The sequence below is a fragment of the Etheostoma spectabile genome, chromosome 19 (genome assembly GCF_008692095.1).
Source record: "Etheostoma spectabile isolate EspeVRDwgs_2016 chromosome 19, UIUC_Espe_1.0, whole genome shotgun sequence".
NCBI classification, from domain to species: Eukaryota; Metazoa; Chordata; class Actinopteri; order Perciformes; family Percidae; genus Etheostoma; species Etheostoma spectabile.
Window position 1 is genome coordinate 225,489 of NC_045751.1, and position 16,995 is coordinate 242,483.

At 42.7% G+C, this 16,995-nt stretch overlaps 1 protein-coding gene across 2 annotated transcripts; it reads right to left on the reverse strand.

Moving 5' to 3' along the window:
* Positions 1–451: 451 nt before the first annotated feature.
* On the reverse strand, positions 452–16,904 carry LOC116707057 (FMR1 autosomal homolog 1-like). Of its 2 annotated transcripts, none has more exons than XM_032544204.1 (17): positions 16,191–16,904; positions 13,252–13,304; positions 12,307–12,400; positions 11,805–11,876; positions 10,356–10,504; positions 9,990–10,083; positions 9,488–9,604; positions 9,159–9,329; positions 8,970–9,048; positions 8,733–8,842; positions 7,830–7,916; positions 4,796–5,015; positions 4,475–4,654; positions 3,803–3,997; positions 3,508–3,615; positions 3,196–3,284; positions 452–3,103 (listed from the first exon to the last, which is right to left on the reverse strand). In XM_032544204.1, the coding sequence occupies exons 1-17, from the start codon at positions 16,239–16,241 to the stop codon at positions 2,993–2,995; spliced, it is 1,980 nt and encodes a 659-aa protein (XP_032400095.1). In that variant the 5' UTR covers positions 16,242–16,904; the 3' UTR covers positions 452–2,992. The 2 variants fall into 2 exon arrangements, with proteins under 2 accessions (XP_032400095.1, XP_032400093.1); XM_032544202.1 differs by having other exon boundaries at positions 8,685–8,842.
* Between the last annotated feature and the right edge of the window lie 91 nt (positions 16,905–16,995).

Below are 16,995 nucleotides of genomic sequence, written 5' to 3' on the forward strand. Positions count from 1 at the left end.
AGAATGTTCCTTTCTAGTTTCATTATTGGAAAGTGAATGTTTTACTCTGGTGTTTAAGTTCCTCTGTTCATGCCTGTCGAAAACATAATTACACAAGTCCAAGGTGGAGCAAATACTTCTGACAGATGCTGTACATGTGCTCAGGAGTTTCATTTACAGTTGGGAAAGATGCACCACATCGTCTGCATGTCTCTGTAGGTCCAGAAACAGTCAGTAAATATCCTGCTGAGTCACTCTACAACAGCTGGTCTTCACTCATGCTTCTACAAGCTCAAAATTAAGATCTGAACACTTTTGTTTTGTAACAGAGTAACCTTGAATCAACAGTAGAATATATATTAGTGAGTTCCTTAATAATGATAAATAAAAAAAGTTTCAACTGACTTGTGTTCCAGCTGCTTTGTCAGAGTTTGGGCCTATACTAAAAAGAACAAACTGTTTAGAAAAGATGTATACCAAACAATGAAAAGTCCTTTATTGCCATCAGAACATGAGTGAGAAAACCAGAGACAAAATCTGACAGAGTGAGGAGTCGACTGTACAACCAGCATCCACACAGACACACAACCATACACACACACACTCACATACACACACACACAGCAGCCAGCAGTCTTTCAACAGGACGTGAGGGATACAGATACATTAGGATATACAGTACTCACACAATGAGGTATCAAGGTAAAACACAAACATTCCAGATAGGGCTTCGTCCTCCACTCACACACATGCAGCTGAACCAAGATACAAATACTCAAGTGCTCGTTCATTCTTTAAAAACACAACATACAGGTGAGCAGAAATGTATGACAGCAGCATCTGGGTCATCTCAACCACACTCCCATTCATCTGTCTCTCACAACCTTTGGTCATGTGGACGCTTGCATGTCATGCACAATTTTTGCCCTTGTAATTTAATACTTGTGTGTGACTCTGAAAACTTGTGAGCGAAGAAGTGGGTCCCTTCCTGACTCAAATCCACCGGTAGAAACTTGGGCGTTCTGGGCAGATGAGTGGCGGGTGGGGAAGGATTTTTTTTTCTTTTTTCTTTTTTAAGTCACAAATAGTCTCACTCTCTTCTAGGTAGAGTTTCTACGTTAGTTGGACATTCAATGTGTACATTAGCAGCAATTCTAGTGGATGAAACAATGGCTTTGTAAGTCAGATTAATAACACCCTTTCCTCATGCACAGGACAGGCACCACCTACTACTCGTTAACTAAATGCCATGCAAGTTAGAAAAATAGACTGCAAACTCACAAGACAGAGAAATCAAAGTTCATCTCCAGAGAAGAGGTTGATTTCACTTCAATTTTTTATTTCATATTTTCTAAGATGTGGAAATAGCAACAAAAAGAACTTGAGAGCGGTAACCAAGACAACAGTAACAATATGAGCAGAGAGCCACGGAGGTTTCGAGTCCCTCTCTTACTCCATTTGCCAACCCAAACTGCTAGGAACAAGACAGACACCACGCTTGTTTTGTTCAGTTTCTCTGTTGCGGTCCTCCACTTTGCGCCACACGGCGACCGCGTCGACCTACACGCACCCGCTGTGTATGCCTATTGTATGTATCCTGCAAGTGTGAGCCTGTGTGTCATTTGGCTTCTCAGGTTTATTTGAAGCTGTCCCAATCGCAGTCTGCAGTTTCCAGGCCCTTCCCCCCCACTTGCAGCACCTGTCCCAGAAAGGTGGTTCGCCCTCGTGTGCATTCGGAGCTGTGTGCTGCAGTGGTTTATCAAGACACAAGTGTGGCTGGAAGCTAGCACCGCTGCCCCCTCCGACACAGAGAAAGAGGCACGGTATAGTTTTTCTTTAAGTCTAAATCTATAGTTCAAGTCTGCCATGTGTCTGGTCTCAGCTTGTCTTGTTTACAAGGCTGTATGGGAGCCACCCTGGACCCTCAAAAAGACCTATAACAGGTAGGAGGAGGAAGACCCCCTTAGGCCTGTTGATAAATAGAGATGCCTCACCGTGCGACCCGCCCAGGGCTGCGTTACATTTAGTTACCTCACCCTTCCTAGTTTTGTTTTGTGGTTGCCAAATATCTCAACTGTGCACACACATACATACGCGCGCACTGACCCCCTACGGCGTCCATTCTACTCGGAATGAGAACAAGCGCCTTGAATTTCATGTTTGGCACCGGACTTCTTTCACCCTCTCATGTTGGCCATCCACTCCCTCCTTTTCTGTATCCTCTTTTCACTCATTTTTACAAATCGCTCCCTCACAGGTCTGTTCTCTTCTTGGAACCGAAAAAAAACCTGGAAGACCACATTTCCCTCTTTTCTTCCTCTTGGGAAACAAAAACAAACTTAATGGAAAACTCAAGTTTTTTTTTATTAATAGTTTTTTTTTTCTTTTTTTTTTTCTTCAAATTCAAGGCACAATGTCTATCAATATTCCGATCTGTCTGTCTGTCTGCCTCCACTCCCAGGTTCAGTGTGCGAACGTCGCGTCACATAAGCTATTGGACTGTCTGCTTGTGCGCCACTCCCTACAGCTTACATCTCTCTAGTCGGTACTTTAACACTGTTAAGAGACGTGTCTGTTTTGGTTGAGAGAGCGACCGCCAAGTCCAAACCAGTGATAAACAATGAACAAAATTAACATAACAAAAAAGACACAAATAAAGACAACCGTTTCAAAAAAAAAAAAAAAAGTCTCGTCCTGTTTCTCGTATTTCAGTATTTTTAAAAATCAAGTCACATCCACCAGCTCTTTTTGGCAAGCTAGTTTTTTTTTTTTTTTTCTTTTTTAAATAAGCACTAAGTACTGATAGATAGGATAGCATACACCGTTAACGTGTGTTTTTAAGTAGATGCGTTTGTCGTTTTTTTGTACTTTTTCACTCTCATAGTATGAATTCAGGTATTTTGTCAGGTACTTTTCACTCATCTGTTTAAGGTTTAAGTTAATGCAAGCAGGGACAGAGTTTGCCATGGAGTCTTGCTCTAGACTTGGGTTCGCGAGGGACAGGGCCGTCTCTTTACGAGACCCCGTTGACCAAGGTCAGGGTCTCGCTGGCCGAGGTCTTGCCTTTGCTGGGGGAACCCTTGGAGGGTGTTCGCTCATCTTTTGTGGCGCTGGTCCCGTTCTCCTGTGTTGGGCAAAAAGTGAGAAAAGGTGACCAACAATCGGATTTATATCAAGAAAACTAAGACTGGGGTCAATATGTGTTTCTGCTTGTACCTTGGGCTCGGGGCCAGCGTGGTTTTCCTTCTGGGGCAGGTTCTGTCTGCTCTGGGACTCGGCACGGGATATGTAGTCAGCAACAGTCACTGAAAACATTGAAAATTGTGAGCTGGAACAATTTCTGGGTGCTACATTGTAAATACAGTACAGTTAGGACTACTTTAAAATGTTCTATGAGCACCCCTATAGCCCTAAAGAACTAACTAGAATACCGGACAATCAAGCATGATCAAAGAGGATTTTATTGATAGAGAATATCCTTTTCATTCTGAAGAGGATAATGTTGACTTGCAAAACCTGGCAACTCACCACTTTCACCTGGCTGCCTGTCACGGCTTGCTGAACCTCCCTCTGGGCGGTTGCCACGGTTACGGCGGCGGCGGCTTCGATTGCGGCGCTGAGGTCGTGCTTCTTCATCTAACAGTCAGGTGAGAAAAAATTGGTTACTAGGTCTGATAAAGTTACAGTTCAGTACGTCCGCGTTGGTTTCAACTGCAGAGATTAACAGAGTGCCGGTGCATTCAAAACTTAGAGCCATGACAAACACTTCGGTTTTACAAACGATTATGCAACAGAGATGAGAATACAACACTAAAGTTCTCACCCAGTCCGTTCTCGCTGGGGCCGGCTTGGCCGTCCGACTCTGCGGCAGCGTCCATCACGCTGGGCTCCTGGTCGTTGCGGCGGCGTCGAGAGCGTCTGCGGCGATCTCCTCCCATGCCTTCGCTGATGTCTGTGTCGGCCAGTTCTCCCTCACCCTCCAGCAGGGAATAGGGGTTGCTGTCTGGGTCCCTCAGCACTGGATATGCCACAGAAAATTAGTATCGCAACTACACTTAATCTTCTCTTATTTTCACTTTTTTGTTTTAGTTTTAACACAAAGACTGCCTTATTAAAAAAAAAAAAACTGAATATCCTCCTTAAGCTGACTTTAAAGCTACAGTTGGTAAGTTTGGTTAAAGCGGATCAGTGATGCCGTTTTTGCCTCATTGTTCTCCTTGAAGATTGCTGGGAGTGATGTAATGCAGTTAACACGCAGTTACAAAGTGCTTCACACACACTTGCGCAATACACATTAAGAAAAAAAAAGAAAAGAAAAACCATGAGTTACAAAATAATTTTTAAATACAGCATAAAAGGGGTGCAGCCCTTCACACAAATGTACAACGAAGTGTTAACTTGAGAACAGGATTTGGTTTGAGGGTAGCTAAGCTTCCTCAAAAGTTGAAATGTAAGGCCCTGGTTTGTTGCTAGCCTAAACATGGGCTTTAACTACCTGAGCTGATGGAGTTGGAAGGCTTGGATGCTGGCCCTCCACGGCCTCGTCCTGGGTTAGAGCCTCGGCCCCTGCCCCCCCGTCGGGAGCCTCTTTCATCACCGCCTATGCCACGGGGCCTCTGGTCTCGCTCGCCAAGATCCTCTGACTCAGAGGCGTTGGACAGTTCAGAGTTTGTGCCTGGATCAAGCAGACAAGTAATCAAGTAATGTAAAAACAAACATAAGCAGAAGGCAGAATTGTTTTTTTTCTTCTTTTTATTGTCTCTATTCCTCTCCAATGTGTTCAACTGAAATAATGACTCAGCTGCTTCATTCTCACCATATCCAGAGTACTGGCTGTTGGAGGGCCTACGCCCTCTGCCGCGGCCTCCATAGGTGCGAGAGGTGTGGAGTGAGTTGCTGCTATCGTCTGTCAAGTAGCCCTTCTCCCGTTCAACACCAGGGCCCCCAGTTCGAGTAGGAGGCACGCGGTACCCAACCCCAATCTGACGGAGCTGCTCATCGATCTGGAGACGCTCTAGGCGCAGCTGCTCCACTTCCTACAGGAAAGGGACGATGAGACAGTTGTAGATAGCAAACACTTCGAAGCCTGTTCAGCACATGGTTTATTGAAATGTTTCAAAATGCCCATTCTTCCCTGCATGTCATTATACTACACACTTTGGTGGACGCCCATAGGTAAACTGCATGAAAAAAGAAAGAGCACCTACATAAACCGCCTTTAAAAAAAGAATTTATAGTTTTAAGGTTTTTTTTGTGTGTGTGTTTTTTTTTTTTTTACACGTACATAACAGTGACTTATTTACTCTACATCGTTTTGTCCTGCCCGGGTTGCACAGGAAAGTTGTGTTTTGCAGAAGCGCAGAGAACTTTCTCTTTTCAACCATGTATTACATATTGCATCTTCCAAAGTTTAGCGAAACATAAGGTTCCTGGGCCAACTAGCCAGACGAGGTGACCTGGGCCCCTTCCAGCTTGTCAGCAAATGATGTGCCAAAAGATATCCCATCACATGGAGACCATCTGACCAAAAGGTATTATCAGGTCAACTACAAACAAATGCTATGGCTTAAACAAGAATAGATTAGTTTAGAAAATTTGATCTTTACAGTCTTTTTTACAGCCAATGAAAGCAAATTAGGGCTGAGCTTTATACTTTAAATCTATTTTACAATATGACTAATATAATAATTTTAGCACCATATATAATCATATGTACAATCTCATAATGTAATCAGATTAATTGCAAATGCTGTAAACTCTGTCCTACTGTCACACTTTACAATATATACAAATTATTCTATTATTTTAAAAGATTTCATTAATTTGAATTACAATTTGATTGGAATTGTTCATTTTAGTTCTGGTCGTTATTGCGTACATAGAGTGGGCTATAGTTAATTCCCCCAACACACACACACACACACACACACACACACACACACACACACACACACACACACACACACCACACACACACACACACACACACACACACACCACACACACACACACACACCACACACACACCACACACACACGCTTTTATCCACTTAAACAGTCCATTAAATCTTTAAACTCCAGCTAAGCGGTCACCAAAATAAAAGTTCCCTCCTGTCCTTCATGTCGCATATTTGCCGCTGTGCCTCTCCACTAAAAACATTATCCAGATTCTAGAAATTATTAAAAAATAATAGGATTTGTGTCTTCTCTGAAACACCCTGGCCAACTGATTGAGCCTAATCTACATGTTTTATGTACTACTTTAATCTGGTTACCATGAGAACAAGAGGCCTTTGAATAACCAATTGAAACATTACAAGAAAAAGAAAGAGCTGGACTGAGTCACAAATCGGCAATGAACAAACCATATGCAAGTGAATGATGGGAGGAAATATGTCTAATGCAACTAGGTATCTTGGTAGGTAAATTTAAGACTTACCATAAATGAAAGTAAGACTTAATACATTTTATGAACTTAAATTCTGAAAATCTAATTTCAGACTTTATAAGGATCAACGGGACCCCAATTATAAAATCTACATTAATCAATTGAAGTATTACAGTGCTTTCAACTCTCAGCAATAACAGATTTTCCTGCCGACTTTTAGTCAGGTTGACTGCGATTGCCTGCAATTGTTTCATAACAGACACCTTTAAAATACCAAACACAACTTCTGCTGTATTGAGCTGGGACCAAGCCATGGTCTTAAAACCTCTGCTCTGGGCCTGGGCTGGTCTTGTGCTTGTTATTAAGTCTATCCCTCTACCACTAAGTGGCAGTAATGCATAAAGTTCAGTGTTCCAAACAGATGGGACTGTGGGCAAATTCAACGCAGTAAAAACGCTGAAAATAACCATTTAGACTGAACACGTACTTCTGCTGAAACACCTACCAATTTTATCAGATGGCCGATTTGATTAAAAGCATTAGTTGTAGTGATCCAGGTTGGGAAAAGGCTTATTTGTAAAAAAAAAAAACAAAAAAAAAAAACAGCTGAAATGTTCTGGATGTGCTTTGAGTGAGTGAACAGACATTCTTATCATTCTCCGGCTACGCAATAATCATTTTCACCACCATTTTACCCATGTGCAACCAATGCTCTCACTCACAACACAGATTTATCGCTAGGATAAAGTTAAATGGATCGGTTATGTTTGCTGACACTTAAATGACATCTGTAAAAGATAATTCTTTTGGGGGTATGACAATCTAAAAATGTCAGAAAAGCCATGCCATTTTCATAGAAGAGAGGGGTGGGCTTTGGCGTCTAATGGCAGCAGTGCAATGACAGCAGTTTCTTGTGGTTGTTTAGTGATGGCTTATTTGGAGGAAGGGGTCTCACTTCACAGTGCGACAGCTGCCTCCACCAACAACAGCTGAACCTCCAGGGAGGGGCGTGAAGGAAGTGAGGCAGGGCAAGGGTTTGGTGTTATTCTTGGAAGCTGAGGGTCCAGATAGCTGGTAATCTAAACTCATGTGTACCCTTCACCCCATCCCAGAGAGAGGGGCTATTTATAAAAGCACATGAGGTAAGGGCAAAACGAGGTGCTCTGAGCAGCTTTCCGCATGTGGTGCAGGACAGGAGAGTAACAGGTGACCAATGTGAAATGACCCTGCACATACGCCCATATCTCCCAACAGCACCCCGTCTTTACCCCACATGTCACATAAAGGACAACGTTTCCTCGACTATATGTTGGGACATTTTGAACAAAAACACCTTTATGAAATCAAAGCCAGAGTAAAAACGTCTGAAGAAATGCAGTTAACGTAACATTCTTTGAGTGATAGGAACAGAAAAAGAATGCAGGTGCCGCCATCTTCTGGTGAACATGGAGGATCGACTAACCTGGAGATAGGACACGTGGTACTCCAACAGAGCCTGAGCATTGCTGATGTTCTCTTTAGTTCCCACAAACACGAAGGGAACCATGCCCTGGTCAAACACAAAGAGGTTGGATGAAGACTTAAGTGTCAATAAAAACATAACAAACAGATAATCATCTATGCTATAATTATCAATCATATTTCTAGATCTGTATCAGTGTCTGTGTCCAAAGCAGCAGTGACAGATGCCGCCCACAAAGAGTCAAGGTCTGTCCGAGGTTTCTGCCTAAAAGGAAACTTTTCCTCGCCACTGTTGCCCAAATGCTTGCTCGTGGGAAATTGTTGGGTCTTTGTAAATGATAGTGTGGTCCAGCAGACCTACTGGTACTCTATCTGTAAAGTGTCTTAAGATAACTCTTGTTATATGATAATTTAAATAAAATTGAATCATTACTATAAATACTGAGCCATTATCGGGGAGATATCACCGACAAGGAAACAGTTTAAACTTTTGTCAAAAACAATATTTAAGGTGGTGAATTACAAATCATTCCTGGAAAGCTTAGTATGCTTAAAAATTACAGGAAGCACTCACAACAAAAACAAATCAACCCATCATAGATGACAGACAGTGAAGTGCCCACACAGCCATTGTAACTGACATATGCTGTGCAGTGGGCTGTGTGTATTGAAAGCAATGAAAACATAAGTGCTAGTGACAACACAAGAGACAAAGCAGCAGAACGGAACAGTGTCAAAGCAGACAGCACATGGGACTTCTACACTCCGCTGCTAATAAGCTTTGCTTTTTGGAAAGTAGAGGGGGGAGAGGGGTGGTTATAGGGGGACTGGGAGGCCAGCCGAGCGGTCCATTCACCTCTTTGCTGCTGGCAGTGTCGTCCCTGCCTGCCCCCTGCCTGCCTACCTCCTCACGGGGAAGCTTTTTGTCGTTGTCTCCCTCGATCCTGACACGGACCACGCCCGACTTGTCCACAATCTCCTGAATGACTTTGCCGTTCTTGCCGATGACTTTGCCTGCACATTAAAAATGTTAGAAATGTCATGATAATAACAAGAGTGTATATGTGTAGTAGTGAGGTGTATGTGAAGTGGGATGTTGTCACCAACAAAATGAGCTCCCTCAGGAATGTAGCTCACTCACCTACAAGGTTCCTGGGTACCTGAAAGTAGTCTTCTGTGAACTCAAGATACTCTCTAGCCTGTTTTACTGCCTCTGGGGACTGTAACAAAAGACACACAGACAAAATTACGCTTCACCTTGCCATATATTGGGACAAGAAGTGACATAGCAAGGACATACAATGGGACACAAGCGCATTAAGCAGCGTACCTCTCCGTAGATCCTGAATGTGCAGCTTTCCTCCTCCAACTCGATCGCTGTGACACCAGGTACCTTCCGTGCCTGCTGGATGTTGGCACCATGGGAGCCGATGGCTAGGCCCATCAGGTCCTCCCTGACCCTCACCTCCTCCTGGTATGCTGACGCTAGCTGCTTACTTGTCTGGGAAGGGAAACGCGTAGGTGGTTTGTGTGCAAACTAAGCCAAAATGGTTGGCTAGGGCTTCTAATGTGTTTGTGACAAATACCCACTCGTACAGGCAAAAGGAAGTGTGCATTTGACAGGATGTGTTCATGTCTATACAAAAAGAGTATGTTTACCTCCAAATGTTTGGTGGCTTCTTCGTTGCGGGACATTAGCATAAGCTTGGTACGGATGCTGCGGAAATGCATGTCGCTCAGAAGAGTTGCACGCTTTACTGTGGTTTCATTTGTAGACTGGGGATGACCAAAAAGAGATTAGTTACAACTGATCAACATTTGGTTTGTCAGAGTGTGTGTGAATATGAGCATATTAAAAAGGTTTCTTTAATACCGAAAAGGTTGGATTGTGGAAAAATGTGGATTCAGACTTTTGTCATTGCATTTGTTTTGTCTAAAAAAGAACACCTAAGAGAGGCAGGAAGAGGAGGCAAGATATGGGGCATGAGCTAGAGTCAGATCTACACCTAAGTATCTTTATACCCAAAACATTACTTTCAAAGTTTTATATGAGATCTACTACAGCTCCTTTGTATTATTTCCTCATCTGTGGATATGTATCAAGTCCATTCACTTGTTGGTGAGTTGAGACCCAGCTAAAGTGTGTATTCTGAGTACTAACCAGCACAATGAGTTCTTGTGTTTGGGCACTGTAGAAGATGCAGTTGGCTCCGATAGCTTTCCTGAACTCTTTGTGAATGTTGTCATTTTCACAGCTGTCAATAAGAAAACAATCCAGAGTCATCCTTGTGATTAATAACTGGACATTCAGAGAACGGTGTTTCAACATGTAGAAGCATCTATTTATATACTCAAGAAAATCTCAGTTTATCATTTATTTTTTTACTGCGATTTCCTCTGGCACTGCTCAATGTCCAGGTCTTAAGATGCTGCAATGCTGACGTTAATAAAAAAAAAAACAGAATGTTTTTTTTTTTTTTTTTAATCTATCTTCAGGATATAATTTTGACAGTGTAGAGACACTCACATGTCCCTGAGGTCTTCTGGGACAGCGATGGGGACCTTGTGGAAGGAGTTTCGAGAGGAAGGGCTGTTTGGATTGAGGGGCCTGATGCGCTCTGCTGTGACAATCTCGTTGTATGTGGCATCACATGCCGCGTACTCAATCACGTAGAACTGAAAACAGCACAAGAGATACAGATTTTTAATAATGTAGCCAAAAATGGCAGACACAAAGTTTTGACAGCTCGGATAACTAATGTGAATTTAAAAAACAAACATGCCAAGCTATATACAGAGCAGAACTCCTTTAGGAAGCTACACTAAATTTCTTTCCCAGTTTAATAATTTCAATGATGGAACAAAGAGTGTAACAGAGTGAGATGTAGAGAGAGATTTAAAAAAATGACGACAAAGAAAAAGGGGAACCATAGGAGAAAGTGAGGCAGTGAGATGAACACTCCATGCTCAAAAGGACAGAATTAAAGCCATCAGTCAATGCTAGACATTCCTGCAGGCTCTTATCAGACGACTCTGAATAACAGCACTACACCAGCAGCAACGCTCCTGGCACAGGAGCACTACAACAGTGTCCTTTCCATATCACACTGACCCACTATTTAAGCCAAAACTTGTACTGGTGACCAAGAGCCCACTCTGGTTCTTGGTTATTTGAAACCTAAAAAAATAAATTAAAAAAACGTCAAAATAAGCCAACTGGGCCAGTTAGACCGAGCCTGGAGCAAATCATTTTGTCACAAGAAGTCAGTGCGAAGAAAAAGCACAGGGTGTATGGGAAATATAATTTGAAGGTACAGTGTCGGACCACATCAGGACATACCGGCTCTTTGAGCTCATTACACAGCCGTGCTTATCTTCCTACAGGCCGCCTGTAATCACTCTACATACAGCAGTACTTAAAGCTCAATTAACAGTTACTGGCAATATCACAAAACACTGATGTCAAAGTAAAAGCTAAGAGCTGCTTCGCCTCTATTAATAATTATTACAACAGTGAGATACAGAGGAAGCTAGCCCAGCTGGATCTCATCATTGACTCAAGATATCTCCTTCTTAACAATATTAGCCCTGTTCAACTAAATAGCTCCAGGAATTTTAATGCCCAAGGAACTAAAACTCAAACTAACCATGTCTTTTTAGCAAATTAGACCGGATTGGCTGTGGTTTATGACAATACAACTAAACATCATGCTGTTCTGTGTAATTTACAGTTGTTTGACTACGTTGTTTACACTAATGGACACATGCAAAGGTCAAAAGGAGCTTTAAAAAAACAACCTAAAGACAAACACGTCTCCAAAGTAAAAAAGAATAGGTTTGGTTTTTGTGTGCATCAGCGATGAAAACATTTGTTAACAAAGTTAGCTTTTTTTTTTTAAAATCTTTTACCAATTTACCATTTAAGAAAGGAAAAAAAAAAATAGATGAATGTTCTTTGGTTCTTGGAACCACTTACCTCTCCCTTCATCATTCTGACCCGGGCCAGCCACCAGCCACATGGCTCCTGTTCGTTGGCCCTCGAATAAACCTGTAAGGAGAGTGATTGACAGTTAAGCCAGAGACAAAAAAAACTACAACTATTACACCTGTTAAGTGTGCTTCAAGCGGTTTGTAATGGAAAGCAAGATGTGATGACAGTGAACATGCCCGTTGGCTGCAAAAAGCAGACAGGATGCATACTGTACAACTAACTATTGTTGTGTGTGATATGGAGAAAATATATAATATGTTGGATATGCAAATCTGCTGCCCAAAAGCACAAACAAATATATACAAATCCAGATTTAAAAACAGCTCATAAGCAGCCATATACTAGTAGACATTTTACAGTAAGAAGTCAATACTAGCCAATAATGATTCTTCAGGTGGAGTAAAAAGACACCGAGGCCTTGAGATTTGAAGTTAGCAAAAAGTCAGTTGGATGAGTGGAGTCAGAAAGACAAAGCGGTAGGCCTTACCTCCACCTCCTCCCCTTCACCAATTTCCTTGTGGTAGTCGGCTGGAGGAGGCAACCGCACGTCGCTGAAGGGCAACTGTCTCTCTGGCTGCCAGCTATGGCAAGAAAACACAGAAACAGTACACAAACACTCATCAGCTTAACAACCACAGGTAACAAAATGCAATGCTGTTGTATAGTTCAAGCAGCCTAGCTCAAGCTCTTTTCACCCTCACGTCATATTGGGATTGTGTTGACCTGGGTATTACCCTCTCAGTTCTGTGCAGCACATTAACAGACATAATGAAAATTAAAATCGGTCATTCATGAGTTTAATGTGGAAGTTTGTGGAACTGTGTCTGGACAGTGAGTGACTATGTCCATTGTATGATGTCCTTTTACATGAGATAAGAACTGTAGATATACAAATAATTTAGATTCAAGAGAGTTATAACTGTCTTTTAAGACCAAAAACAGTCTAATTCATTCACTATCTTATACAAACAGCTACTTCAACAACTCCATGTGCTCAGAGAAAGTAAAAGGACAAGGGGGGGGGGGGGGGGAAAGCATACTGCCACTCCTCCCACCATGCATACCTTGGGTCACTATTTTTAGGGGCGCCCTGCTCTACACTATGGGTTGAGTAGATAAAGCGGGACCAGGGGGATGGGCGGGCGGTGCAAAGGGACAGTAGGTGGGACTAGGCATATAGGAAAGCATGCTATCAGGTTGGCAAGGGCAGGAGGGATCAGAGCAAGAGGTAAAAAAACTGAGACATGTATGGGCAGCTGCATGCCAAGCACAGGTGCTGAAGATGACAATTTTTGAGCGCCTGGGTAAAGCACCAGCCGTGAGCAGTCGTAGTAACTCTCAATTACTACAATTCAAGCTTCATTTGCCCATGTATGGTCTATTTATCATAAAGTAGACATACAGGAGAGGTTCATAGAAATGGGAAACGTACTTGTTTTCAAAAACAATTGTGAGCGAGTCTTCATGGACATCTTTGATGTAACCCTAAAAGAAAAGCAGAGACAGAGAGAGAGAGAGAAATTTATTCCCACGAATGCACAAGACAGACGGTGATGAGAGGTGGGGTTGTGAACGTTTTATTTTGCACGTAAACAACACAGACAGCTGACTTGTAATCCATGCAAGACCAACACTGTGACTGTTGCTGAAAAATGGCATCTAGGGCTTTTTGGGAGCCAAGACATCACATCACTGACACAATTCTCTGGCTGTGAATTCTGTGCTGGATAACGTGACTATGAACACTGACTCCTCCTGACAGCACAGACAGCCTGGAAATTTCCCTCACACACTCACAGATAAACAGAATTAAAATGCATTAGTTTCCTTGTATGTTTGAATTCTAGTTTTACAAGCGACATGTTCATGAGGGTACATATTAGGTATAGGGAAGGCAGGCGTTCGTTCAGCCTAGCCTATATGGACATATTATGTGATAGCCCTGAGACAACTACTACTACGAGAGAGATCCTAGATACTAGTCTATCATCATCATGAACATTCATAAATCTCATCATGCCATAAACCTTTGACCAACAACCCCCTACCACTAAGCAATGATGAGACGAGAGGAAAGTGGTGGGTGTGGCATGTCTCCCAGTGTGACACTACCGTATATGGGACAGAGGTCAGGCAGTTTCTTGCAACCATGCGTGGGGGTATGGATTCACCTGCTGGGAAGATGCTGCCTTTGCACTGCACGTGTTAGCTAGGGTTTCAGCCTGGATCATGGGGCAATGTATGTGTGTAGATGACCCATTGGGATTTTTACATTTTACACCCTTTTACATTCCTTAAGCATTCCACTGACTACAAGTCAGATAATCAATCACCACCTGCTGTTCTGAGATGGTCCTAATTAATGGTCAAAACATGCCACTGTATCTAAATGAACAGTTGCCATCTGCCTCTTACACTGCAGGTTTCCAGTGGCACTAGAGCTGACTAGCTTCTTGAGAAGAAGCCAGCAATGACAAAAGGTGTGACTGAAATAAAAAAAAAGCCCTTATCCTCCCATTTCTAAAAGTCCCATTAAAAGACAGCTGCACGTGCATGTTTTGTCAGATTGAGTATTGCTTCCTCCAAGTACCGCCAGGTCAAAGGGCAGAGAAGCCCTCTTTCTACTATGACATGACTGGTGGAAAGGTGGGGGCAGAGTGGCACACAAACAGCTTCGTAATGACGTCCCTTTCTCCTGCAAGACCATGTGGCGAGCAAAACCCTTTAAGGCCACAGGAGGTTTGCAAACTTTCTCTTTAACAGAAATGGATTAGATGGGATAACTCTTTTTCACACAAGAAACTATTGTGTTTAGAGATACTCATTTGATTGGCCTGCTTATGATAACGTAAATGTGCAAAAATTAAGATCTTTATTGATGAAGTTTATCCAGCCAAAAGAAAAAAACTCATGTGAAGAATGACTCACAATTGACATAATACAAAAACGGTTTCAATCTTCATTTAGGGTTTGAACGGTTTTCCTGGTATGTGCTTTCTACTGCAACAGATGCAGACTTTACACAAGACAAAGGCAAGGTGTTGTATTGCCCTGACAGGTTCATAAATAGGATTCTGATTCATAGATAGAAAAAAAAAACTAACTCACACTGACACCAAGATGAATGAAGTGTATTCAAACAGCAAAATCATTTTACCCCATGTCCTAATTACAATGAAGATTTGTGCCCATCAAGGAAAAACATATGACATTTAGAATGCCCTTAACAAAGTTGAGAGTAAGAAAGAAAGTAAAAACTTGTTATAAAGCGCTTGTCACAGAAACACATTGTAAGAAATAAAGTATTTTACAGGGGCATAACGTGTCCATCTTGTCCACAAAATGAGAGCTGTGAGAGATACTGGACGTAATAGAGAGGAAGAGTGGAAGTGTTCATTCATGCCAGAGTCAAACTGTCACCCTGTAAAACAGAACGACAGGTGAAGCACCATGAGGAGAGTAAATATAGGCTCATCTCTAAACTGCCATGTGTTCGCTTGACCATCAGAACACCCAAAGACAGAGACTAGAAGAGCACATGGAGGAATTCAAATAAAAGCAATACAAAAAGAATTGTCAGAGGTTAGGATTTAGATTCCATTAAATCCCAAATGATATCAAAAGCTACAATGTTCACCAAGACAGAAACCGTATGACTGACCAATAAAAACATTAATATTTAAAAAAAAGAAGCATTTATTTCAATTTGAAGTCACTGAGTTGCCATCTTAATTTGATGTTTGAAAACAAGCTATGACACAGAAGCAAGAAATCCTTCACGTCATGTGTCTGTATATGAAGAGAAATGAAACAGAAACTGACTGTAGTTCTTCCTTGTCAGAGCAATACACATAAGACCAGATGTTCATTAGTGTTGCTAAAATGTGGGTTAGGGGACAAAACAAATGAATTACCGGTATCTGAGCTTTGATGTAGCATCTCAATGCATATAAGCAGGAATTGCACTCCAGCTGTCTGATTAGCAGCTCGCTTTGGTATTAATTGCCTGAATTTAACAATTCAAGACAAAGCAATATGCTCGGAGAAACACTGTACGCCACTTCAAATTATGGCAATCTGGTTCCAATGGTATGGCCTGTATTCATATTGACATTTGGTTATAACGACCAAATATAGGCCATAGTGATGACAAGTGTGCCTAGCTCAACAGCTAACTGGAGCTAGCTACTCGCCCCACAATGGCCAACCCAAATGGGACGCAAACCATCCCTGTTTGCAAGAACTGGACCTAAGCAAACAATAATTAAATTGTTAATGTCTGGCTATGGCTGTGCCCAGGAGAACGAACAGTATTCCTTAAACAAAACTTTTAACTGGGACAACTAGAAACTACGACTGCAACCAGGTTACCTTGTAGAAGGCCCCATTCGAGCCGCGAACTTCCACGGCCAGCCCGTCCATACTTGTCGGTAGGTCCCCACAGCTGAGCTTGTCTGTAGCCGTTACGACTCCCGGCGAGTCCGGTAACGGTGGCACCCCCAGCTTCGCCGGCCCTTCGCCGCTATCCGGCCGCTTGTGGATTTCCAGTGTTTCGGGTGGAGTGAGAGGGGCAGAGGTGAAGGGGTTGGGGAGATGGGTGTGATGGTGCCAACTAATGCAACGCAGACGTTGTTTTTTCCAGCAGCAGCTATCGTTAGGTACAACCAGCTAGTTGTCTGTTTTTGTGTGGATGTGGGAATTGGTGCCCGCGAGCTAAAAGGCACCGCCACGAGCAGTGGTTAAGTCCTGGCGTGCGCGAGAAGGAAAATCAAGCTAATGATGCTACGGCAGAAGGATGCTAGCTAATGGATAATTAGCTGGGAGGCTAGCTATCAACACCTTGATCCCGTCAATTTTCAGGGATGCTAGCTGGCTAACATCTGATAGCCTGGCTGCGTTTGATGGTAGGGCGTGTGGCGCAGTCGGTGCGTTGAATAATTTTACAGAAGTCGTCACCGGGGGTCGTTTCTTCAGTCTGTGGTGCAAATTTCAGCGGAGTTTCTATCCCAAAAAAAGCGTTTGAGATGCACTGCCGCCCGGCGACTTCTTACTCCAACTACCCTGCCCACAAACACACGCCGATAGAGTGAATCAGAGTGGGACTGAATGACCTCGAACACCCCACCCCTCAATGACAAAAACCCGCCTATTAGGAAATACAGGATTATAATTGGTC